We start from the raw sequence: 25,335 nt of genomic DNA on the forward strand, positions 1-25,335 counted from the left end.
AGAAGGAAAATAAAGCATGATGGTTAGGTAAAGAGAAGCTAGAACTGGGAGTCAGAAGAAGCAAATTCAGGGCTCAGCCCTGCCACTTTCCAGCTCTGTGATGGAGACGTGACTAACCTCTGGCCTTGGTTTTGTGTTTAAAGTGGGAGGGGAAATAAATAACGATCCCCACTGGATCCCTGAGAGGATTAAGTCCTATGTGTTGGTAAACCAAAGTACTGAGTAACCACACGCGCACTACGAGCCCTTCGGGTTTCATGTTTTTAGTCTCCTGACTGGTTAGCCAGGTTAGCCCAGGTTAGCCAGGTTAGCCCAGGTTAGCGCAGGTTAGCCAGGTTAGCCCAGGTTAGCCAGGTTAGCCCAGGTTAGCCCAGGTTAGCCCAGGTTAGCCCAGGTTAGCCCAAGCTAGACACTGTTCCACTAAAGGGCCGCTATTGAGGACCAGCCTCCTTGCCATTTATTAAGCTCGGAGTCAACAAAGACCTCCAGCCAGGCTCCTATCACACGTTGCCCTACATCCACTTGTCATACATTGAATTTCCAAAGATGCTGGCTGTTTCTCTCTTATCTCTGCAAGAGAGGGTTATGGTTCACATCTCTCTTTCTGAAGCAACCAAATGTAGACATCAGAAGGAAAAGAAGAAACGTCCTGCCATCCCCAAGGACTGGGCGCTTGCAGGTGTGCAGGCTTGATCCGCCCCTGTCCGGACCTGTGTTGGGAACGAGTGTGGCAGAGCTGCCGAAGGCCGGGCCCTCCTGGCCGTGGGGAGGGATGGTCGGTGCAAGGAGAGGAGGGTTTCTAGGAAAAGGCAAATGAAATGAATTGCTGGTGTCCGGTCTGCTCTGAGCAGGACACTCAAGTGGCTGAGCTGTGGGCTTGGTTGTGCCCAGGAGCCCAAAAGAATGAGTGGTCCCTTGGGTGGGAGTCCACTCCGCTCAGGAGAACTAGGAAGGATGAGGACACTTATTCTCCACCCTCAGGGAGAACATACATTCACAAGTGAAGAAGGGAGACTGAATTGCATTGTGAATTAGCAATATAATCTTCTAGGTATTTATGCCATAGCTTGTTCTCTACACGTTCTGCTGTAGTGATGTCATTACAAACCCCTAAATGGCAGAGATGATGTTCATCCAAATCTTTTCGTACTGGACCCAGAACGCTGTATGTCAGCCGGTGCTTCATGGATCTCAATGAGATTGGATGAACTAGGGGTGGGTCTCACAGTTCGGTGAACATGAATACCACCTGGGAGTTGGTGTGAAATGATAATTCCTGGGCTCTGTGTCTAGACCTTCTGATTCACTAGGTCTGGGTGGGGCTCAGGAATTTGCATTTTTAACAATCTCTCCAGATATTTCCCGTGTGTATGGTCTACAGGCTACTGTTGAGAAACCCTGACCCAGACCAACCCTTCTCAAACTTGAATGTGCCTGTGAATCAGCTGGGCCTCCTGTTACAATGCAGATTCTGACTCAGAGATCTGGAACCCACGATTTTGCATTTTTAACATTCTCCCAATGTTGCCAATGCCACCTGTCCCCACCCCCACTTTGAATAGCAAGGATTTACCTGGTAGTCTTCCCCTGCATCAGGATGTACCAGCTCTAGCAGGGGCTTTAATCTAGATGGATGGTTCAAACATGAATTGTCTGTGTTACCTAATATCTTAGATTATAGTCATGTAGTTTTCATTTGTAATTAAAATAACTGTTTATTTTAACTGCCAGTAGGGTAGGTAATTTTTATATTGCAAGCACTGTGAAGAATAAATAGGTATAGTTGGTACTTTCTCATGAATACTTCACACACATTTTCTATCCCTAAACTTTAATGCACATTTGCTCACACAGCCAGATTCTGATTAGCGTTAATGCACGGCTAAGGGAATTCAAGCCAGCTTGGCAGCAAAGACCCCTCTGAATGAACGCCTTTCATAGTTGGCAACTTAATATTTTTTTAAAGCAAGAGTGTCTTCTAGGACTATTTCCTTCAACTCAAAATGAGTTTAATTCATCGGTTAACACTCCATAACCACTAGAAGCCTTTTGCTGCTTCCTCCAACCATTATTTCTTAAGACACAGCCAGGCATGCCCCCATTAGCTGCAGCATGAGGGAAAACCAGAAGGAACTTGATTTTCCCGTGGGGATGGGATAGCAGGGTGAGCAGGGAGGGAGGCCAGCAAGCAGAACAGCATATCCACAAGGTCTGGACAAATGTGGAGCTCCAAAAGGGAACAGAGGCTAGCATAGCCTGGCCCATGTATCCTGACAGGCACGGAGAAGGGAGGGGGCTCCAACAGTGACTTACATGGGAAATTCCAAGCAGACAGGCCTCCTGGGGGAAGCTCACTGTCATGAACAGGGGCCTGCCCCCGGCATCCAGGCCAGGTCTCGGATTGCACACAATCCTAGACTAGAAGGGCAGACCTTTTCTAAGCCAAAGATGACAATGTCCATTCTCCTGGGAGCCGGACCAACAGGAGCCCAGCTGGTCCTTGTCTTCCCACAATGGCCCTGCCCTTGGCCGCCTGAGACCTGTTTGTTCTCTGCCCCTCGCCCGAGCCTACGACCTGTGTGTAGTGACCTGTGTCTCCTTGCTTGTCCAGTCCAGGCTGGCTTAAAGCAGCCTCTCGCATACCTCATGTCCCGGCCAGTGCCCAGCTCTGCACTTCCTCCCTGCTGGAGAAAACCACAGCCGCCTTCTGACTAGGCCCTCCGCAAATTCCTCTTGTCTCCTTTTCACAGGGCCTTCCTGCAGTGCCGTAGGCCTATCATTCAGCTCCTGTCAAATAGGGTAGAAGAGCTTGGGCTCCCCGGGGGCCCAGGCGCTGCCTCTGCTGCAGACAACAGCCATATATTGTGTGGGCAGGCACGTGCACATGTCTGCATGTATATGCATGCGTGCAAAACCTCCAGCTGTGTCACAGTTTACATATGTTATCTCCTTTGACCTTGCGGTAGAGCAAATATTATTAGCCCCACTTTATAGATGAGGAAACTGAATTCTACGGAACATAAGCAGGTTCCTTTCTCAAACATTGTGTTAGGAGATAGAATAATAAAATATAGTTCAGGACTCCGTGGAGCTCACAGTCTCCTGCGCTCGAGGCTACGAAGGTAATAATCAGAATAACTCATTCTTTCAGAAATATTTATAGACTTCCCATTATGTGTTGGGTCCTGAGTGTATATGGGAGAAGACAGACACACTAACTGGTGTTTATTGAGTGTTTGCTCTGTACCCAGCACTGTATTAAGTTCTTCGTAGGTATTATCTTAATTCTCAGCACAACCCCACGGCAGCGGGGCTGATATTTGGAAACTGAGGCTTGGACAGGCGGGGTGACTCGTCCAGGAACACCTACACCGCTGGAGAGTTGCAGCCTAGGAATCTGCCCTTGACCCTGGGCCAAGTTCCTCGCCACAGAGCTTGACTGCCTCAGCCTTTCTGTTCTGACCCTAGTCCAGTGCTCTTTCTGCTGCTGATGTCGCCCGCACAGAACCCACCTCACTCCCGAGAGCGGACGCACCCACCTTTACTCAGCCACTCCCCAGGGCTGAAGGCAGGCATCCCCATTCTAGATGTAAGACCCCAAACGCTCGCCCTCACCTGCTCCCACCCTGAGCTCGGCTCCCTGAGGCAGCCCTGCCTGCACTCCACCTCTGCCTGTGCCTCTCCCAAGGTTGACTCCCTGGGCCCCTGTTCAGGTCTCCCTGCTGTGGTTGCTCCACTCCTGTCCTGGTACGAGTGTGCCTTCTCTGCACCCTCAGAGACTAATCCTGCCCCCCCACCTGCCCTCTGCATCTCGCCACCCTTCAAGTTGTCCCCACTTCACCCTTTGCAGTGGCTCACCCTGCATGCCCCATTTACCATGGAAAAGGGCCATGGGTTAGCTCCTTAGCTGCTACTCCAACTTCCTCTTTCCTCAAGTTGTGACTTCCACACCCTCCTCTCAGCTAAGAACCTCACCTCTTATTCACCTGTGAGCAGACCAAGGTCTCTGGGCATCAAGTTTCTAGTCACCTTCTTCCACCCCATCCTGTCTTCTGAGCCAGTCTGGCTTCCTTTTCTCTTAATTCCAGGCCTAACCCATCTCCTGGTGCTTTCAACTCTTCCCCTCCACCTCCTGTACGTCTTGCCCAGGTACCCTCTAAATCTACTGCCCTCCTGGGTATCTTCCTCTTGCCCACAAACATGCACCGGCCCCAGAACTTGGTGAAACCATCACTTAACTCTGTGTCCCCCGGCCACTATCCTAGGTTTTCCTGGGCTTTTCTTGTCCTCACGGAGTTATCTGCCACCCATCCACTATCTTATGACTTCCACCTAGCTCCTCGCTCCTCTATAAGGAAACAGCTTCCTTGAAGGTTATCATTGTCTTCTAAATTGCCAAATCCATTTGCTTTTCCAATCTTGGGCCTTTTGACCTCTTGAAAACATTTAGTACTGCTGGCCACGCCTATCGTTTTAACCCTTGCTTTCCTGATTTCTATGCGTTCTTGACTCTGCTTTGTCTTAGGAGTGATTCGCTTGCAAGGAACAGAAACCTACTCAAGTTAGCTCAGAAGAAGTTTTTGGAATAATTCGGGGGGACTTCCCTTCTTCTGCACTATTGTTTCAGTTCTCTTGCCTGGCTGGTCCTTCATGCATGAGCCACCAGACGATACTCTCCAACGCAGCACTTTGATGTAATGGTACACCCTGTTCAGAATCTTTCAGCGGCCCCCCATATCGTACCAGATAAAATCTAAAGTGTTGGTTTACACGCCACATCTTCCATAATCTTAGATGCGTGTCCTTTCCAGTTTGCCTTCCACTCATTTCCACTATTGTCCAACATACATCTCTATGTCATCCAGCTAGTTTACCCTCCACTCCCTAAATGCAGTTTTCTGTTCTCTAATCTGCTTCATAGCTCACACTATTTCTTTTGTAAATGCCTAACTCATATATCCTCTATTAAAATCCTATATATCCTTCAAATTCTAGATCAAATGTACCTTCTTTATGAAGACTTTACCCCAGCAGAAGGGGTCACCTCTCCCTCCTCTGAAAATTTGGGATTAGGGTGGCTCCTTATTTACCGTATTAGGCTAGAGGGTCTGTGAGCATAGAATTACATCCTGTGCCATGCAGTATGCCCAGCCTGGAAATAGGATCCCAGAACTCATTGGAGAATGATTGGTGTATCTTATTTTACTCTTAAAGAAGAGTGAAGCGTTCATTGGCTATTTGCCTCACCATTCTGTCTGTAAATTGGCCTACATCTTCAACCAAAAGAGAGACAAAGACGAATGACTTTTCAGCGAGAAGCTTCTAGGTAATTATACTGTGAAGGAAGAAAGTTTGCGTGAAGATTTGAAGTATTTTGTGACCAAGCAGTTAAGTGATTTGCCTGAATTCACGAGAAGTTCATCACAGAGTTGGGCCACAGCCCATCTCGTGTCTCCCCACGCCCCACACTGGGCTCACCGCTACCATCTCTCAGTGTCCACCCCCCCTCCCGCCTCCCCGCAGCCAAAATGCGGCCTGGAACAGAGGCCTCAGGAGCAGGCAGGAGGCCAAGAACCAAACGCATTTCCAGAACATAGTAACTCAAACAGTCATTGCACTTTCTGTGTTTACCTCTTTTTGGGGCTTCTGGAGGGGAGTGGGAAGACCTCGAGGTATGTCCAGAGGACATAGGACTCAGTGGTACCAGGAAATCATTGCCTTTCATCAGTAGGCCCTGGCAAGTTTGTCTCCAGAATGTACAAACTCAGATGAATGACTGTCTATCTACAGACGCATTCCTCATCCTTCCTGGCACTTCTCTTCCTGAAACTATGTGACTCTCGAGATACTGCTCTCATTAGCTTCGGTACTAGTTGAAGGCTGTCAACCATAGGCTCCTAGCTCCTGGCTGAGAATGGACATGTGACCCAGCCTGGGCCAATCAGAGCCCTTCCCTGGGTTTTTCACATTGGAACTGAAGAAAGCAAGCATCTCCACTCTGCTGAAGCTGAGATGGCAGGCTGAGAATGTTGCCATAGGTCAAGCCTTGTGAAGCAGGATGGTGTGACAGAATGAGGACAACAGACAGAGAAAAAGAAAGAGGGAAGGAGAAATGAAGTCCTGACAACCTCTGGTCAGAACCCTGGTTCCAGTCACCCCAAAGCCTACCTGTCCCCTTGCTGTTCTGGCATTTGGACATCTGAACTAATCAATTCTTCAGCTGGTGCTGATGGAGTGTTCGGCATGAGCAACCAAGGAATCCTGATTAACACCTCCTCTGTCCGTTGCCTGAGTCCCACCTTTGATAGTTTATGGAATTTCTGCCGCCCTGCCTTCCTCTTTTCTTCAAACAAACATGCATTGAGGAATGGAGTCATGGCTGTCATCATCATCGTCACCAAACATACCTGAGCACCTGTCTTCTCCGGGCATTGTCCCAGGTATAGTGGGGGACAGAGCTGCAAATGGCAGTATCTGCCTTGTGGGTGCTTCCATGCTCATCAAAATACAAGAAATTCCAAGGGCACAGAGCACATGCTGAGCACGGATCTTTTTAAGAACAAGGCATAAATCAATCCGTCTGCATGGAGTTTTTACAGAACAGACACTCATCACTGCAGATTATTCTGACCTTTTGGTGCCAAACATTCCTTTCATGAAAAACCATCCTTCTTTGCACTCTCTTTGTGGGATTTTCTCCAGCCTGGTTAGCTGCTAACTCAGGATCAAATTTGTTTTTGTTTTCTGGGATGGATGCCCTTTCCAGACTTATCCAATTTACTTTCCTGTAAAATCCCCAGCCCCAGATTTCTCACCAGGCCTAGAACTCTCCCATTACCAAAGTCTCCATTCCTTTAAGACCTAGATTCTGGATACATCCTATTCCAGAATATAATCTGTGAATCTCCTGTTTGAATGCCTTCCCATAGTTTTCTGGTCACACTTAACTTCAATGGCTTTCAAAGAATTAAATGTGTAAGAAAATGGAAGAGAGCATTACACACATCTCCAAAAAAAATTATCTATGTTCAAAGTTGTACATTAAAAAATGGGAAACAGATATGGCTAGAAAGGAAAGAAGGAGGAGTAGAAAAACGGGTTTCTGGAATCCTTGTATTTCTTATTATCCTTCCACCCTCATTCTCTCCACGGACCCTCAGATATTCTGAGACGCAAGTGTCAACCCAACAGATCAGGCCTCCCTTGGAAAGACTTACTTAATGTAAATTCAAATGGTTATCCTACAGAATTCCACTGATTATGAATAATACTTTTTCCTACTTTCCAGGAGGAAAATTTCTCTTCCCCTTAGGTCTGAAATGATTGGTTATCATTATTGACTTTCTTTTCCAAAAATTTAGTAGCTTAAAAACAATTTATCATTTCTCACAATTCTGTGGGTCCGGAATTTGGGCAGATTCAGCTGGGTGGTTCTTCTGTTCCACGTGACGTTAACTGGTGTCACTCAGCTGCATTCAACTGTTGCCTGAGCTGGGGTGGAAGGCCCACAAAGTCTTCACTCACATATCTGGTGCCTCGGTGCTTTTCTCTATGGCCTCTCCGTGGGTCTAGATTGGGCTTCCTCAGAGCGTGGTGGTCTTAAGGTAGTGAAACTTCTAACGTGATGACTGGCTTCTATCAGAGACTAAGTGGAAGCTGATAGGCCTCTTAAAGGCTAGGCCCAGAACTGGCCCAATATCACTTCCACCATATTCTGCTAATTGAGGCCAGTGACAAAGCCAGCCCAGATTCAAGGGGAGGCAAAAGAGATTCCACCTTCTAATAGGTGGAGTAACGTGTGCATACAGAGAAGAAAGAAAATGATGGCAGCCATCTTTGGAGACCATCTACCACACCCCTTTAACCACTTCACTCACTCAAAGAGGACATGCTCTTGCTCATTTATTAGCCTCAGATAAAGCCCCATCTAGAGAACACTGTTCTGATAATGATCACTTAGAACTTGTAATATATCCATAATACAAGGCTGACAACCCTTTAAACCAGGGATTGGAAATTTTTCTGCAAAGAGCCAAATGGTAAATATTTTCAACTCTTGAACCATACAGTCTCAGTTGCAACCATTCAACTCTGTTGTGGGGCAGAAGCAGCCATAGATAATATGTAAATGAAGAGCAATGAGCACATCTGTATTCCAATAAAACTTTGGCCACAAGATGCATTGCTTCTCTATGATAATATCTCTAAGTCCTGTTGATATTTCCATGACTTTGCATTTTCCTAGGGGTCTGTTTGTCTCCATAGTTCTGCATATTCTCTTTTCTGGGTCTCTTTTTCTATATGAGCTAGTCTCTATGTGTTTGTGTGTGTGTGTTTTTCTCTGTGCTCAGGGCTTCAGTACCCTTTAATTTCCATTTGTGTATATTCTTGTGTGTCTCCATCTTGCATTCTATATATATATATATATATATATATATATATATATATATATATATACATATACATATACATATACATATATATATCTGTCTCTTCTTTCTGCCCTGTCTCTCTCCCCTGACTATAATGTTGACTAGCTATATATTTCTTTATGATTTTCCTTTTTAATGAAAACAGTCCTCTATTTTAAATTTTCAGAATAGCATACTTTATATGTATTTCAAATTAAAAAAAAATTAATTTATGCACAGTGAGATAGCATCTGTAAATTACTTAGCACAATATTAAGTATATAGTATGTACCCAGTAATTAATGCATCTTCATATCTGGCTTCTCTTTATGTAGCTACCTAAGAGATTTTTTTTTTTCCGCATAGGTCAATGATTCTCAACAGAAAAAAAGGTGGATCCTCTGTATCTCTCTATAGCATTTTGTTATTCTCTCTCACCCTTACCCAGCACACCAGTTCTTGGCCTCCTCTTTGCCATCACTATGTTTATACATATCTTTTGGGAACTAATGAAAGTGGAGAGCCAAAGACCAATCAAGACTCATTCAACCTTTTGGTCAGCTACCCAGTGACATTCTGGTACTTTCCACAGGTTCCTTTTCTTTCATTTACTCTACAAGTATTTATTGAGCACGCATTATGCTCTAGGTGATGGGGAGATAGAAGTAAACAAAACAGACACAGTCCCTGCCCTCAGGAAGCCGCGAGACATAGTCAATAAATAGGTAACCAAACAAAAGTGGGACAGTGGATACAGTGGTTGGAACACCGAGGAGGCGATTTCTCTGAGATGCCTTTCAAGGTGAGACCTAAAGGATGATAAGAAGCCAGCCATGGGACAAAGCAAGAAGCAAGTGGTGGGAGAGTGTCCTAGTCAGAGGGAACAGTCTTGTGACAGGCCCGGGGACAGGCCTGGGACCCTGCCTGCTGGAATGTTAGGAGCTGAAAGAAGACTGGTGTGGCTGGAAGAGGTCAGTGAGGTGGGAAGTAGACCAAGGTATGCTCCTAGTTCAGGCGTGATAAGGGTTCCAGGTTTCATTCTGCCATAATGGGGAGCCACCAAAATGTTTAAAGCAGCATGGCCAATCTGATTTGTGTATTAAAAAGATGACTGGCTATGGTGTGGGGGGGTTAGATTGACAGAGGTAAGTGAAGAAACAGAGAAAGGAAGCTTTCCAGAGATGGTAGCTCTGGGGGGGAGGGCAGGGTGCGTGGGGGAGAAGAAAGAGGGTTTGGAAATTTTTCGAGGTAGAAATGACAGGATTGGCTGATAAATTAATTGTGAAGACAAGGGGTGGGAGAACCCAGGCAGCACCAGGTTTCGGGCTTTAGTACTTGGGTGCCCGTTGCAGGGCACAGGGGGCATGAGCAATCAATAGTTCCATTGGAGATGACTGTGGAGGGCTACAAGGAGAGACGTCAGGTAGGCAGTCAGATATATGAATCTGGGTTTGGACTGGGGATTTGGATTGGAGATACAGATTTGGGAGTTGTCAGTCATGGGAATGTACATTACCCCCTAGTGAAAGGTCACAGAGAGAGGAGAAGGGGGCCTAAGGCTAGGCCTGGGGTCTTCAACATTAAGAAGGCAGGGAGAAGAAAAGCACACATTCCTGGAGCTCCAAGATGGCGGAGTAAACACTGTGCCTGCTTCCTTCCATGAACACATTAAAATAGTTTACAACTGAATTATAGAACATTCAACCTGGAGAATCATCTGAAGTCTAGCTGAACAGAAATTTTATAACTAAGGATATAAAAAAATAAACCACATCGAGACTGGTAGGAGAGGCGGAGACGCGAAACCGGCTATCCCCAAACCTCCAGGTGGCGGTTGAGAACCAAGAGGGATATCTTGGCCACGGAGGTTCCCCCCGGAAGAGAGTCTCTGGTACCGCTCCCCACATAAGAATGCAGGATATGGTGAGACCAAAAAGGAACACCCACGGAGCCATGGATAAGGGGTTCATACCACTATATTCTCGCCGGTGGCCGCACTGGAGACACAGAAAACAGGAGCCACATGATCCGCAACCTACTCTCTGCTTCTCTGCCCACCAATCAACCAACCAACCTCACTTGCTAACTGCAATTCGTGCTTGCTAGCTAAGCCATGGCAGTTATATCAGTGGCTAATGGCTAACCGGTAACAGCTGATGGCCATCTACTACCCGAGCCAGCACCTTTCCACAAGAGGCCAAGAGCCTGGAAATTGCCCTCTGGGACTCTGTCCCCACACCAGCCACAAACAAGTATCCTCAGCCTATAGCACTGGTGCCAGGAAGAGGAGCCTCACAACATTTAGCTGTGAAAACAGTGGAACTCTGACCATCTGGGAGGGACAGAAGGCTGTGAAAAACCCAGTCTCTTAAATGGTCTGCGCACAGATTCTCGCTCGCAGGCACTTACCTTGGGCTCCAGCGAAGGGACAGTAACTCGGAGGGTGTCGGAGACCTATTGGAGGCAGACAGAGGTGTGTGGCTTTGTAGGGAGGGCTGAAGGACAGTCGCCATTTGCCCTGTATGGAACCTTCTCTCATGCGGCTGGGCAGGCGGGCGCCATGTTTCCTATGTTGAGCCCGCCCCCACAGGCCAAATCTGAATCTGATTGGCCTGGTGAGCTCCACTCTCTCCAACCTTCTGACTCACTGGGATCCAATTCGCCCAACACCAAAGGCACTTTCTCTATGAGGAGCCAGCTCTGCCCAAATTGCACTCTTTCTTGGAAAACTATCAGAGTCTACGGGCCCAAAGAGGGTGGCAACTAGCCTCCATGTGCTCTCAGACTTTTGCTGAGTAGCTCCAGGCTCAGCACTAGCGCCAAACCAGAGTCTACATTAAACTTGACCACAACTCTTCCCACTCTAGTGACTCCCTGAGACCCCATCTCACCCAACTTGTGTACCACATGAGGCTTTATCAGTGGCTGAATCTTAAGGGAGCCAACAGGCGGCAGCTGGCCTCGGGGTATCCTAGCATTTTGCAGAGCTACCCCAGGCCCAGTGCAGGTGGCAGATGTCCTCAGTTCACAGCGTGGCCTCCCCCACTTGCCTCCAGGGTTAGCACAGGCAGAAAACAACTACAGATTGTGTTGTAGCTCCTACCAGGTAGTCCCTGGCCAGTCACAGGCTGTAAGTGACCTGGGCCTGCACCAGAGCCCCTCCCAAAAGGCCCCAGAAACAATAAACTTGGAGGTTGGATCAGACCACAGCAGAGCACCTCCCAATTAGTCCCACAAGTGGCACACCCAAAAGGCAGTCTCAACAGGCACTGGAGCCCACTGGGGTAAATCCCACTCAGTAGAATAAGGCCCCTGCACAGCAACCCATAAGCTGCGGATGTGGCCAAACCCCACAGCCCATCAGCCTGAGGGTCAATCCCACCCACTAATGTGCCAACAGCAATCAAGGCTCAATTATAACAGGAGGGTACATACAACCCACACAAGGGACACTCCTGGAGCACCAGGCACAGGTGACCAGGGAGACAGTGTCCGGGCCCCACAGGACACTTACTGCATAAGGCCACCTGGCCAAAACTAGGAGACATAGCAGATCTACCTAATACACCAAAACAAATAGAGAGGCTGTCAAAATGAGGAAACAAAGAAATATGTCCCAAATGAAAGAACAGGAGAAATCTCCAGAAAAAGAGCTAAATGAAATGGAGGCAAACAATCTACCAGAGACAGAGTTCAAAACAATGGTTATAAGGATGCTCAAGGAACTTAGTGAGAACTTCAACAGAGAGATATCAAGCATAAAAGACATAGAAACCATAAAAAAGAACCAGTCATAAGTGAAGACTACAAGAACTGAAATGAAGAATGCACTAGAAGGAAACACTAGTCGACTAGATGAAGCACAGGATCGAATCAGCAATTTGGAATACAGGGTAGTAGAAAACACCCAATCGGAACAGCAAAAAGAAAAAGAATCCCCCAAAATGAGGATAGTTTAAAAGACCTCTGGGACAACGTGAAGCATAACAACATTTGCATCATAGGGGTAACAGAAGGAGAAGACAGAAAGCAAGGGATTGAGAACCTATTTGAAAAAATAATAACTGAAAACTTTCCTAACCTGGTGAAGGAAACAGACATACAATCCAAGGAAGTGCAGAGGGTCCCAAACAAAATGACCCCAAACAGGCCCACACCAAGACACACTGTAATTAGAATGGCAAAGGTTAAAGACAAAGAGAGAATCCTAAAAGCAGCAAGAGAAAGGCAACTAGTAACTTATAAAGGAGCTCCCATAAAATTGTCAGCTGATTTCTCAACAGAAACTTTGCAGGCCAAAAGGGATTGGCACAAAATATTCAATGTGAAGAAAAGCAAGGACCAAGATTACTATACCCTGAAAAGCTATCATTTAGACTCGAAGGACAGATAGAAAGCTTCCCAGACAAGAAAAAGCTAAAGGAGTTCATCACCACCAAACCAGTATTACAAGGAATCTTAGAGGGACTTCTTTAAGATGGGGGGGGAGGAAGATCAAAATTATGAATAATAAAATGGCAATAGCTACATATCTATCAACAATTATTTTCAATATACATGGAAGAAACGCTCCACTCAAAACAAAACCCCTACGTATGCTGTGTACAAGAGAATCACTTCAGATTGAAAGACACACACAGACAAAAAGTAAAGGAATGGAAAAAGATATTTCATAAGAATGGATACGAAAAAACAAAAAAAAAAAACTGGGGTAGCAATACTTATACCAGACAAAATAGACTTTAAAACAAAGGCTATAACAAGATACAAAGAAGGACCCAGTAATGCCACTTCAGGGTATTTATCTAAAGAAACCCAAACATTACTACAAGGGGACATGTGCATCCATATGTTCATTACAGCATTGTTTACAATGGCTAAGATGTGGAGGCAGCCTGGGTGTCCATTGATGGATGAATGGATAAAGAGGCGGTGGCACATATATACAGTGGAATATTGCTCAGCCATGGAAGGGAATGGGTTCTCGCCATCTGTGGCAGCATGGATGGACCTGGAGGGTACTGTGCTGAGTGGAGTGTCAGACAGAGAAAGACAGATGCAATGTGATTTCACTTATATGTGGAATCTAAAGAACAAAATAAAAAAAGCAGAAACAAACTCATAGATACAGAGAACATATTGATGGTTGCCAGATGGGAGGCAGTTTGGGGGTGAGTGAAAAAAGGGGTAGGGATTAAGAAGCACAAGTTCGTTGTTACACAGTACTCACGGGGATGTAGGGTGTAGTATAAGGAATATGGTCAATAATAATCATATGTATAGTCAATCATATTGTAATAACTATGTATGGTGTCAGATGGGTACTAAATTTGTTGGGGTGATATATGGGAAGGGATTGGGGGCAGGGTAAAAAGGGGGAAGGAATTAAGAAGTACAAATGAGATATAAAATAGTCATGCAGATATAAAGTAAAGCATAGAGAATATAGTCAATATTATGGTAATAACTATGTAGAGAGCCAAATGAGTACTAGACTAATCAGGGGTGTCATTTCTTAAATTATGCAAATGTCTAACCACTAATGCTGTACACCTAAAATTAATATAAAATAATATTGAATGTCAACTGTAATTGAAAAATTTAAAAGGGAGGGAAAGGTGAAGCGGAATAAGAGGTGCAAATGTCCAGGTATAAAACAAGTAAGTCATGGGGATGTAATGCACAGCATGAAGAATACAGTCAATATTGTGATAACGTGGTTCGGTGTCAGATGGTTGCTAGACTTTCCATGGTGATCACTTCTTTAGGTATATAAGTTTGAATAACTATGGTGTACCCCTGAAACTCACATAATATTGTATGTTAACTATATTGTAATAAAAATATTTTTAAAGGCATGAAAAAAGGAAGGCAGGGAGGGGAGGAAGAATCTGCAAAGGGGAGAGGGAATGGAACCAGAGAGAGAGGACAACCAGAGGGGGATGGCATTCTCAGAGCCAAGAAAGCAGAGTGTTTTAAGAGGGAAGTGGTGCGGTGCAGGCTGAGAGTGGGCCACTGTGCCAAACACAGCTGAGAGGCTGAGGGAGATGAGAACGGAAAAGGCCACCTTTCAGTGGCTCCACGAAAGCCACCGATGACAGTAACAAGAGCGGCTTTGCTGGAGTTAGGAGGGTGGGGAAAGTGGATTGAGTGGGTGAATGGGTGGTGAGAAAGTGGAGACAGCTTGTGAAGACTCTTTGAGAAGTTTAGTTATAAAGGGGAATAAAGAAATACACCCTTAGAAGATGAGAGATCAAGGATGGGGTGTTTTTGAATGAGTGTGTTTGGAAAGTCTCAAAATGATCACGGGAGAGTGAGATTATGCCTCGGTTTATTTCTTGTTTTGTTTCGTTTATATAATGATGAGAACATACCATTGTGTAACTCTTCACAGTTTACCAAGTGTTGTCACCTCTTTTATCCTGTGAGGTATGTAGCAGCCCGAAGTTATAGATAAGGACGCTGAAGCTGGAGAAACTGAGTGACAAGTTCAAGGTCAGAGTCAAAAAGTGGCAGGGCCAGCAGCTCACGCCCAGGCTGCTCTGGGCCTAAACCCTCGGTCCCTCCCTGTCCCCAGCCGTCCTGTCCCACTGGACTGGCACCAGCACTGGACAGCCTTCACACAGTATAGGATGTACCTTCCTGGTATCTTTCAAGCAGATTTTCCAGGTGAGCTAATCACCTCTGCCTGCTGGCCTAGCCCTGGATACTATGATTTCACATCTACTTTTCAAGAACACGGGACCCTGTCCGTCCCACTTCCTAACCCCGGTAAACTGAGCTTCAAAGCCTCCTGCATTTCTAGAAGTACCTAACAATCTGTCACAGAGGGGAAACGTGAAATCCCACATACCACACATCCAGCTCTCCAGGCCTGCCGGTGTGGGGACTGTCTCCCCAGAGAGACTGTGACTGGGTTAGTGACTGTGGCTAACCTCTGTACCTTAGTAAAAGTACCTACAGATGTCCCACATCTGTCAAATCCTAGGATTGTCATGAGGATGAAATGAGATGTGGGTGTAAAGTGCTTAGAAGGATGCTTGGCGCCTCGTATTTGTATTTATTGACTCATTCATTTACTCACTCACTCACTCACTCACTCACTCACTCATTCTTGCACTGGACAGCCATTTGTTGGGCCCCTTCTGTATTCCAAGCCTTGCTGTAGGCACAGCAAATTCAGAGATATACCCACATGGTTCCAGGCTCAAGAAGTATATGTTTTAATGAGGCAACTGATGTTGGAACACAGACCACTCTGCCCTCCCAGGAATGAGCAAGGTGCAAAAACGCTGTGGGTATGAGAGACGAGATCACATCCAGCCGAGGTGGAAGTTAGGCAGGCTTCAGGGGAGGGCAGGAGGGTGGGGAGAACATTCTTCATGGAGGGGGCAGCTGCAACTGAGCAAAGTCACAGAAGCCAAAAAGGGTAGAGCCTATTCAGGGGATGGAGAGGAAACCAACTGGAACATCAGCTCTGAGCAGAAGATGGGGAAGGAATAAGCTGTATCCTGGGTGAAGATTGTGAGAGCTCAGGTGTCAGTCCAGTTTGACTGACAGCAAAGGGCAGCCTGGGTGAAGGGGAGGAGTAGCAACTCCTTGCACTGCCCCCAGCCCTTACCATGCATTGTCAAGAACGCTACCTGGGAGCTGTTGGTCTGGCTTTGTGTCTGTGGTCCTACGACAGGTGTGGGTGGGAGGGAAGGGGACAGAGTGTGGGGTTCCTTCCAGGCTTCCGTGTAGGTTGGGTAGAAATCCACAGTGCTCACTCTGTAACAGATGGAGGAATTTCAGCCAGCGCAGCAACACCACCCCACATTCCCCTAAGCAGTGCCCTGGAACTAGCACCCCTAATATCTTCAAAGAAAAGATGATCCAGGGCCATCTGCTCCGCCAGGGCCACCACCACCACAGGTGCAGGGACCTTGTGTACACGCCCACCATCCCAGATTCAGGGTAAAAGGACTGGCTTCCAATAAATGTGGGAACCATGGCCCCTCACCTCCCACTGGGAGCTGGCTCCAGGGGATGGTAAAGACATTCCAGGAGGCCAGAGGGACAGGGGATGCAAAGGAGGGCTGTCAAGGTTGGACCTTATATGGTGGCTCCCACCCATCGCCTGGGGGAGAACACTCTTGCTCTCCCCATCTCCTGAGGCTAGAGCTGGACCTGTGGACGAGAGACGCAGACCCAGACGACCCCACAGAGCTGCTAGTTCACGGCCTCTTCAACGCTGAGCTGCTAGTTCACGGCCTCTTCAACGCTGGCTCTGGCATCCCTGATCTAAATGTTTGCTGGAATGGGATACATAAAATAAAATGCATCAACGTAGAAATGGTCAGGTTGAAACTGAGCGAGGAGAGCCCAGAGGCCCGTCCCTACCGCCCCATTTGTCCACCAATGTTGTGACCTTCTGATTTCGTCCAATTCTCTCATTTTGCGGAAGAGAAACCCAGAACCTAAAGAGAGGCAATGACCAGCCAAGGTCACAAAACTAATCTCTGGCAGAGTCAAGACCTGCGAAAAGCAAATCAAATCAAGGAAGGGGAAGCTCTTTATAAACTGTAAAGTGTTGTAGAAACATAGGCTTATCATCTCCACTATTTAAATGAAGTCCTCGATCACTTCTCAGAGTCACTACTTTAGAGGAGGCTGCCGGGAAAAAATGCAGAGGACTAAGTGTGTTGGCATCACAGGCAACCTGGAAAGAACACAGGGTGTGGACCCTAGAGATGGTGGGAGGCCCAGTGCTGCCACATACGAGCTGTGTAACATTTGCCTCTCTGACCCTCAGTTTCTGTTTCTAGAAAAATGCCTTACCTACCTTCTTTCAGGGGTATGTGGGGTTCAGGGGAGACAACGCAGGTTAAAGTGCTTGTAATGAGGCCCAGCACACTAAGAGTATAGTTTCCTGTGAGAAGCAGTAGGTACGGAAGTAAACAGAAGACCCAGAGGCTTGGAGGACTAGTGTTTAGCATCCAGAAGGCACTTCCTGTCCCTGGGGACTGGAGCCAGCTGCTGACGGTACTGGAACCCAAGTGTTCTGTCTCTTCTGTCTAGACGCGTCCCATAGGTCATGCTGCACCCTCCACACACCACCCTCAGACACTCTTTGTCAAGGAGTCTAAGACATGACCTTCCATCACCAGGTGCTGACTCAGCCCCAGTGAGCTCCATCTCCCCTTTCACACACTGTGGATGCCAAAAGGCACCCAGCCAGTTATGCAGCCTCCCCCAAACTTCCCCGGCTCTGTATCTCAGTGACAAAGGAGAGGGCCAAGTTGGATCTGTTTTAGGACAGCAAGAAGTGATTGCTCTCAAAGACCTTGGAGAGTTCTTCCCGCCCTCTCCCAAGTGTTCTCTGCTGGGGACCATCCAAAGGCTGGCAGTTCGACTCACTCAGGATGTACATGCTTGGGTTAAAACAAAGGCAGGAGGCCGGGGATTAAAGGATAGGGGTTGGCTGGGTTCCTTTGGAGAGCATGGCAAGCCGCTGGAGCGGGAGGAGGCCTTCACATTCATGGCTGTGCTGTGTGGGGGTGACCTTGGGCATGCCGCTTTCCCCAGATGGAAAGGCAATGGGAAGAAACCGACCATGGGAGACTTAAGCCCTTATGACTCGGACACGAGCTCTGATGTCTCATTTATTTAATCGTTCAACAAGTATTTATTGAGCACTTTTTGTGTGCCAGGCAATGTTCTAGGCCTTGCGGAACAAAACAAAGTTCTGCCCTCGGCAGAGCTAACATTCTAATGGGATCAGACAGAGAAGGAACAGATAAACAAGAAGATAGAGGCTGGTAGTACAAACCGTGGGGAAAGAGCAGGGGAGAGCAATAAGGAGTGCAGCTTTCAGGAATGTGGGCAGGAAGGCCTCACTGGGAAGGAACAATAAAGCCAGGGCCTGAAGGAGGTGAAGGAGAGGGAAAACCCCGTGGACATCTGGAGGAAAACCCTCCTGGGCAAAGAGAACAGCAAGTGCAAAGTCCCTGAGGCAAGACCATGCCCCGGGGCCATGTGGCTGCAGGAGAGAGAGACGGGAGAGATCAGGACTGATGAGAATTGCAATCTTTTATTTTTAAGTTTCATAGAAAAAGAAATCCACCTAGCAGTTCCGCCTAATGACTTTAGATGTTTTCATAATCTCCTGTCTGAGATGTTAATTTCACATTACTGTTTAAATGCTGGGCCTTTCTGTCATTCCAAACCTCATCGACAAAGCCTCTGCTCCTCCAAGGCTCATTCACACAAGGGCTCTTGGGATAGCAGAAAGGACCTGGGTTTGAGTCCCAGCACCTGACACTTGCTAGCTGTGTTACTTTGAGAAGAGCCTTAGTGACCCTGATGAAGCTCATCAGTTGCCTCATCTGTAAAATGGGTTAATAATACAGCCTTCCTCGCATGATTGTGGTTAGATTTAAATTAATGAGATCATAAATATGAAAGTGCCTTTACATTGACATGAGCAAGGTAAATGTCTGGGAGGTTCTTGTTTTCTTCAGCATAGCCTGTGGTAAGGGGGTTATCATGGGCTGCCCACTCCCCTCCACTACCCTGCTCCTTGTATTGTGTCCCATGTGGGCCCAGTTGACTCTCACTTTGCCTGAGTCCATGTCTGATTCAGGGACACTTGTCAAACACCCAGGGACTTCCAAGGTGAGGCTGCTGAGGCTCCCTGGGAATGCTGTGGGGCTGAATTGCTCCCTGCTGACCTCTCTAGACGACTCCAAGGTTAGGTGGAACTGGGTGGCCCAGCTGCTCCTCCCCAACATCCCCTCCGCCTCCCCCTCCAGGTACAATGGCCCCAACCTGGTTCTGAAGTATGACCGGGCCCAGAAGCGGCTGGTGAACATCGCGGTGGATCAGCGCAGCTCCCCCTACTATGCGCTACGGGACCGGCAGGGTAACGCCATCGGGGTCACAGCCTGTGACATCGACGGGGATGGCCGTGAGGAGATCTACTTCCTCAACACCAATAATGCCTTCTCAGGTAAGGGCTTGGGGCATCGGGCCTTTTCCTGCTTCCTACCTTCTTCCTCCCAGCAGCCACTGGGGGCAGGGCCTTAGGGACCCTGGCCTTCCTCAAGCTACCATGACGGGCTCCCCCAGGGATAGTCCCCTGCTGGCTCCAGGACCTCACTCAGTCCCAGCAGGAGGACCCTGTCTTCTCTTGCACACAAAGCTTCGTCTCATCTCCCAGTCCCTGGGCCTGGAGACGGGGGGCCTTGAGCAGAGACCCAGGCCTGACCTTCTGACTTTCTGTCCTCTTCCACCCCCACCCCCAAGTCTGAGCAGCCCCCAGTCCTCCTCGCCCCTCCCCACTCCTTCCCCACTGCTCCTGCCGGGCTTAACCACTCAGCATTTCTCACCCAAGTGGCCACCGTAATAGAGAGATGGCCCCCTGGAATTGCCCTCCAGACTGCTTCAAGGGGACCTTTCTAAAATCCTTTGAAATCCTTCCGGGGCCCCACAGATTTTAGCTGAACTCATTCATTCACTCCACAAATTCCTGCCGAGCGCCTACCCCATGCTAAACTAGAGATACTAGGTGCTAGGGATACAACTCGGAGGAAGAAAAACCTTGAATTCATGGAGTCTTTCCAAGCCCAGAGCATCCATCCGAGTCACCTGGGGGTCTTGGGTAAATGCAGATTCTGACTCAGCAGGTCTGGGCGGGGACCTGAGATTCTGCACTGCTCACACACTCGCAGGCTAGGATGCTGCTGCTGGTCCAGGGGCCACCCTTCGAGTAGCAAGGTCCTACACACTAAGGAATGGAGGAAGGAAATGGAGGCCCAAAAGGCTTTGTAATAATAACAACAGCTAGCACTTAAGTCCCATCGACTGTGTACCAGGCCCTGATCTAAGCACTTTATAATAGTTATCTCATTTAAGCCTCATAGCAGCTTGATTAGGAAAGTACTGGTGTATCCCACTTTATAGTTGAGGAAACTGAGGCACAGAGGTCACATGACTTTCCCAAGTCCACATTACTTGTAAGTCCCGGGATTCAAACCCAGGAGTCTGACTCTAGCTCCATCCTTTTAATCAAAACATTATGGCCTTACTCAATCCTATGTCCTCCAGGCCTCTTCATAGAGTGTTTCACGAGTTGGGGGGGGCTCTGTTCTTAGGGCTGCAGGCGGTTCCTAGCCCCTAACTCCCACATTCTCTCAGGCCTGACCTCAGCCCACTAGAATGAAGTCTGCTCCCATGAGGTCATGACATCTGCAGGGAAGTCCCAGGCCAGGGTGTCCTGCTGGGGGATGCAGGACTTTGTGTCCCTGTGGGGACAAGTTAGACATGCACTGGACTCTTCCAGATGGCAGCAGCCTCTTGCGTTGGTCTGGACAATACACTATGCTTCACACCTGTGTATTCAACGCCCTGGCCCCTCCTAATGGCCTAGAGGCAGGTGATTGCCTGACTATGGGAAACACCTTCCCTGCCTCTCCCCTTCCCCAACACACTGGTTGTCCCCATAATGTTGCCCTTACTGGTTGTCAAGCCCAAGCCAAGATTCAGCCCCTAGACAGCCCCTGATGTTGAGTCCTGCCAGTTGCATGAATGGGAGGGGATGAGTTTGGGGCCAGTGCCAGGGGCAGGGGCAGGCGGGGCTGGCTGGCTGGCAGCCAGCCTTGTGCAGCCAAGAAACAACGAGCCACAGCCCCAAGTGGTGTTTTATGGGTTTTCATCTCATCTTGCCACCAAGTGAGGCCTGAGAGATAGTAATTATCCCTACACAAATACCAAGGCGTGATTACCCAGCTGGATTTACTGCCTGCTCTCCAACCAAACCAAGATTGGATTAGGACACAATTAATTGATGGGCTGATCAAGCCTTTAATGTGGAACAAGGTCAAAAGGAGAGCAACCGCAAGGGACGGCTGCGGAGTCCCCAGGAAGATGCTGGACGGCAGGGCAACAGAAACGGGGGATGTCCAACGTGGGCTCAGAAGGTAGGATGCCAGAGGAAGGGGCAGACCTCTCTCTTCCCTACTCACCAGTACAGAGCACCTAGGACGGGACCTGTCAGGTGTCTCTGAGGCAGCAGCCCCTCCCATGCTCTTAGAGTGTTCCATTGTGAATCCTAGAACAGGGGTGCTCAGCCCAGGTTACACATTAGAATTTCCTGGGGAGCTTTTAACATTCTCCGTTCCCAGGGTGCACCCCAATCCAGTCCAGTCCAAAACTCTGGAATGGGACCCAGTTATCAGATTTCCAGGTGATTCCCATGTGCAATCAAGGTGGGGGGCCACTACCCCCAAGTGTTAGTTCCATGCTTAGCCAGCTTAACCATAGCCTTCATTCACTAATGGATTCAGTCATTGGAAAAATAGCTATTGAGCACCTACTGTGTGTCAGGCACTATTCTAGACACTAGAATTCCCCTGAGGATGCCGTTGGGAATGAAACAGAAAAATCCTGCCCTCAGTGCAGTTGACACTCTATTTCCAATGCAGCCTTATACTTTTCTAGGTATCTGACTCCCCTCTCCCAGTCCCGTGGACTCTAAGCTCCTTGAGAGCTAAACCCTATGTGGGTCATTGTGTGCTTTCCTCTGGCCCAGACAGACCTTAAACATCCCAAGGGCACAATTAAAACTTGATCAATCAATCCAGGAAGAACAGATGAGGCACGAGCCATGAAGCCAACAGAGGGCAGACAGGGTGAGACAGGCAAATGGGAGCCCCCGGAAGTCCGGGGCGTGGGCACAAGTGTTCCTCTGGGAGAGGCTGGAGCTGGAACCCCAGGGCTGGGTAAGGATGACTATGCCCAGCAGCCTCGGCCCAGGTGTGCGCCTCCCGGTGACCTTCTGTCTGTGGCTTTGAGTTAATTTTTCAGTTGAGTGACTCAATTGATTCATCAGCAGTGGGCAGGGCGTACAGCCGGTACATTCGTGCTGTGTCAGCGCTTCCCTGGGTCCAGCTGGCACGACACCCAGCCGTTGCCACCCTGCCCACCACGGGGAACCTGAGATGCTCTCCAGAAGCCCCCAGATAGCCCCTGCCCGCCCATAGCACACGACTGGGGGCTCCTGTCGCCTGCGCTGGAACATTGGTGCGACCTGGGGAAGGTGGGTCCCCATCCTCTCCCTCAGGCAGCCTTTCAGACGTCAGCACTGGCGTCCCTGCATCCGCAGCTGCAAGACAGCTGTGACCCTGCATCCCAGCAGTATTCTGTGGGGGTCTATTTGTACACCCTGGGATCTGCTCCTTACTGATTGGGTGACCTTGGGCAAGATACTTGACCTCTCTCAGTCTCAACCCTTTCATCTGTAGAACAGGAAAAATCGTATCAACTTCATAAGCTTACCTCTTTCCAATAGCTCCATAGACTCTCCAAGGTCTTTTCCATCACCTAGAAAACCCTTCCTGACATGAGCCAGGTTGCCTCTCAGACTTGATTTCCTCCACTCTTCCTCTTGCTCATCGCGTTCCCACCTGAGGCTTTCATGCTTTTCCCACTCCTTACCTTCAGGCTCACTCCTTACCTTCATTCAGGCCCTTCCTCAAACGAGGTCTTCCCTGAACACTTTAAAATCGTACCCCTATCATTTCCTATTACCCTTAACTTGCTTTATTTCTCTTCATAGCATTTATCATTGTCTGAAAGTACGTTACATATTTGTTTATGGTTCATCTCTTCTACTAAAGTCCATGGGGATAGAAACTTTGTCATGTTTGCTGCTGTATCTCCAGGACCAAAGAAGTGCTTATGTCACTTCGTAAACATTTAATACATATATTTGAGCGAACAACTGTGATAATGGATGAAAAGCACTTACAGTGTCTAGGACTTAAGTGCTCTCTACGCAATAGTTGTTACAATTCTGGGGCAGGAAGAAAGCCAGAGCCCCTAGAAGTACCCTGGGTGAAGGGATCACAGGCCTCCCTCCTGGCCCATGGGAAAAGGAGAGACTCTATCTGGGAGCAGAAGGAGAAAAGGACCATACTGTCAACAAGACACCACCCAGATGCTGGTGCCAGGTGGGCATGGGTCAAGGGTTAAGACTTGGAAAGTAAGCGGGACGGAGGTAAAAGAACAGAGGACAATCCACCACAATGCCAAGAAGGCCTGGGCCAGGAAACCAGCTATGGCTTAACTGACCTGGAAAAATACAAGCCAGTGTGTTTCAGGCAACGCTGCTTGGTGAAAACCGTATAGGAGCGTATGCAGGACAAAGGGGGAAGGAATGCCGTCCCAGCACCTCCCTCCACGTCAAGGAACCCAGGACCTCCTACAGCACCCAGTCAGAGCCCATGCCCCCAGGGGTCCTGCCTGGGCCACCCCAGCAGCTGCACTGCATGGCCCAGAGTTCTCCTGCCCATGTGCTCTGGGGTAACAGGAGCATGGGTATCGGATGGGTCAGTGTGCGCTGTGAGCCCCGCCACTTACTCATTTTCACTTACTCTGTTCGGAACGGTTACTGCTGACCTGCTATCTTCAGTCTACATATACCACTCTCCTTTCCTCCACAAATTATAGCAAGCTCTGCTCACAGCGCAGACTTACTTTTTTTCATTTAACAATCAATTTTGGATATTATTTCATGGCAGCTTTCTCATTCTTTTTATGGCTGTATAGTACTCCATTGTATAGATTTGCCGTTCGTTGGACTGGTCCTCTGTTGATGAACATTTAGATTCCTTACAATCTTTTTGCCCTTACAAACAGTGCCACCAAACAAATAAGCTTGTAAAACATGCCGTTTTCCACAATTGCACGTGTTTCTTGGTAAGTTCATAAAATGGAATTGCTATCTCCAAGGAATAGACGTGTGTAGTTTTGATAGTCATTGCCAAATTGTGCTTCCAAGGGACAATCCTAATTACATTCCCGTCAGCTCTGACGCACGTGAGCATTTCCCAATATTCTCACCAACACAATGGCACCATTTAAAAAAAATATTTGCCAATCTGATAGGAAAATATTGGTACCTAAGCATAGTTTTAATTTTCATTTTTCTTAAAATGAGTGAGGCCAAGCATGTTTTTATGTCTTTGAATCTCTGTCTGCGCATAGCCATTACCCATTTTTTCTATTGATTATTGGCCTATTCCTCACTGATTTGTAACACCTCTTTATAAATTAGGGAAATCGGCCCTCTGTAATACAAGTTGCAAATAGTTTCCCCTTGTTTGTCATTTTTCTTTTGTCTTCACTCATGGTGGGTTTTGCAGTGCGGAAAATTTTTATTTTTACGGGCTTGAATTTATTAGCCTTTTCTTGGGTGGGTGCTGGGCTCTGCGTTATTATCCTTAGGCCTTCAGCAGGGGCTTTTGTAACCTCTCAGAGAGGAGGCGTCCGTCACCGTGCCAGAGAGAAGAAAGGGAATTAGGGGCGGGTGGCGCTTCCAGCCTCCTCTGCCCACACAGCAGAGACACTCTCTCCGCTTGAGAGCGAGCACACCCATTGTCCAGCAGCTCCTTCACCCAGGCCCAGCTCGAGCTGCAGCCAGGCACCCTCCACCTTGCTACTCGAAGTGTGTTCTACAGCCCAGCAGAACTGGCAACACCTGGAAGCTCGTAAGAATGCACAGCCTCGGGCCCCACCCCACACGTGCTGGACCAGATCTGCATTTCAACAGGATGTCCAGCTTCCTGTGCCTGGTCAAGCCCTGTGTCTCCACCCTCCTTTTCCCAGGAACCTCTAGGACCTAAGATGGACCCGAGGGTCTCTTGATCCCGAGCGATATTTCCCTTGCAAGCACAGTTCTGATTTTCAGCTCACCCCACATGGCCCCATTTGGGGAGATGAGCTCATGAGCTGCTCAGTCTCCCTCCCCCCACCCCTACCGAGCCTTACTCACACATGGCCCCCTATAGGCAGCAAGAATGGAATTCGGCTGTCAAAGCAGCACCATAAAGACTGTGGAGCCTCGGAAGCCATTTCCTTCACCCTAACATAGAACAAGGTTCCT

The 25,335-nt window shown here is 48.1% G+C and overlaps 1 protein-coding gene across 6 annotated transcripts in view; it reads left to right on the top strand.

Moving 5' to 3' along the window:
• The window catches only part of CRTAC1 (cartilage acidic protein 1), a 152,066-nt gene that overhangs the window by 60,873 nt on the left and 65,858 nt on the right, over window positions 1–25,335 (top strand). For all 6 annotated transcript variants that reach the window (XM_074339248.2, XM_088791909.1, XM_074339250.2 and 3 more), the window contains exon 3: window positions 19,205–19,401. In XM_074339248.2, coding sequence (XP_074195349.1) covers window positions 19,205–19,401 — 197 coding nt within the window. The remainder of the gene's footprint in view (window positions 1–19,204; window positions 19,402–25,335) is intronic.

The sequence above is a fragment of the Rhinolophus sinicus genome, chromosome 15 (assembly GCF_057876585.1).
Source record: "Rhinolophus sinicus isolate RSI-liver-muscle chromosome 15, RSI-T2T, whole genome shotgun sequence".
Classification (NCBI taxonomy): domain Eukaryota; kingdom Metazoa; phylum Chordata; class Mammalia; order Chiroptera; family Rhinolophidae; genus Rhinolophus; species Rhinolophus sinicus.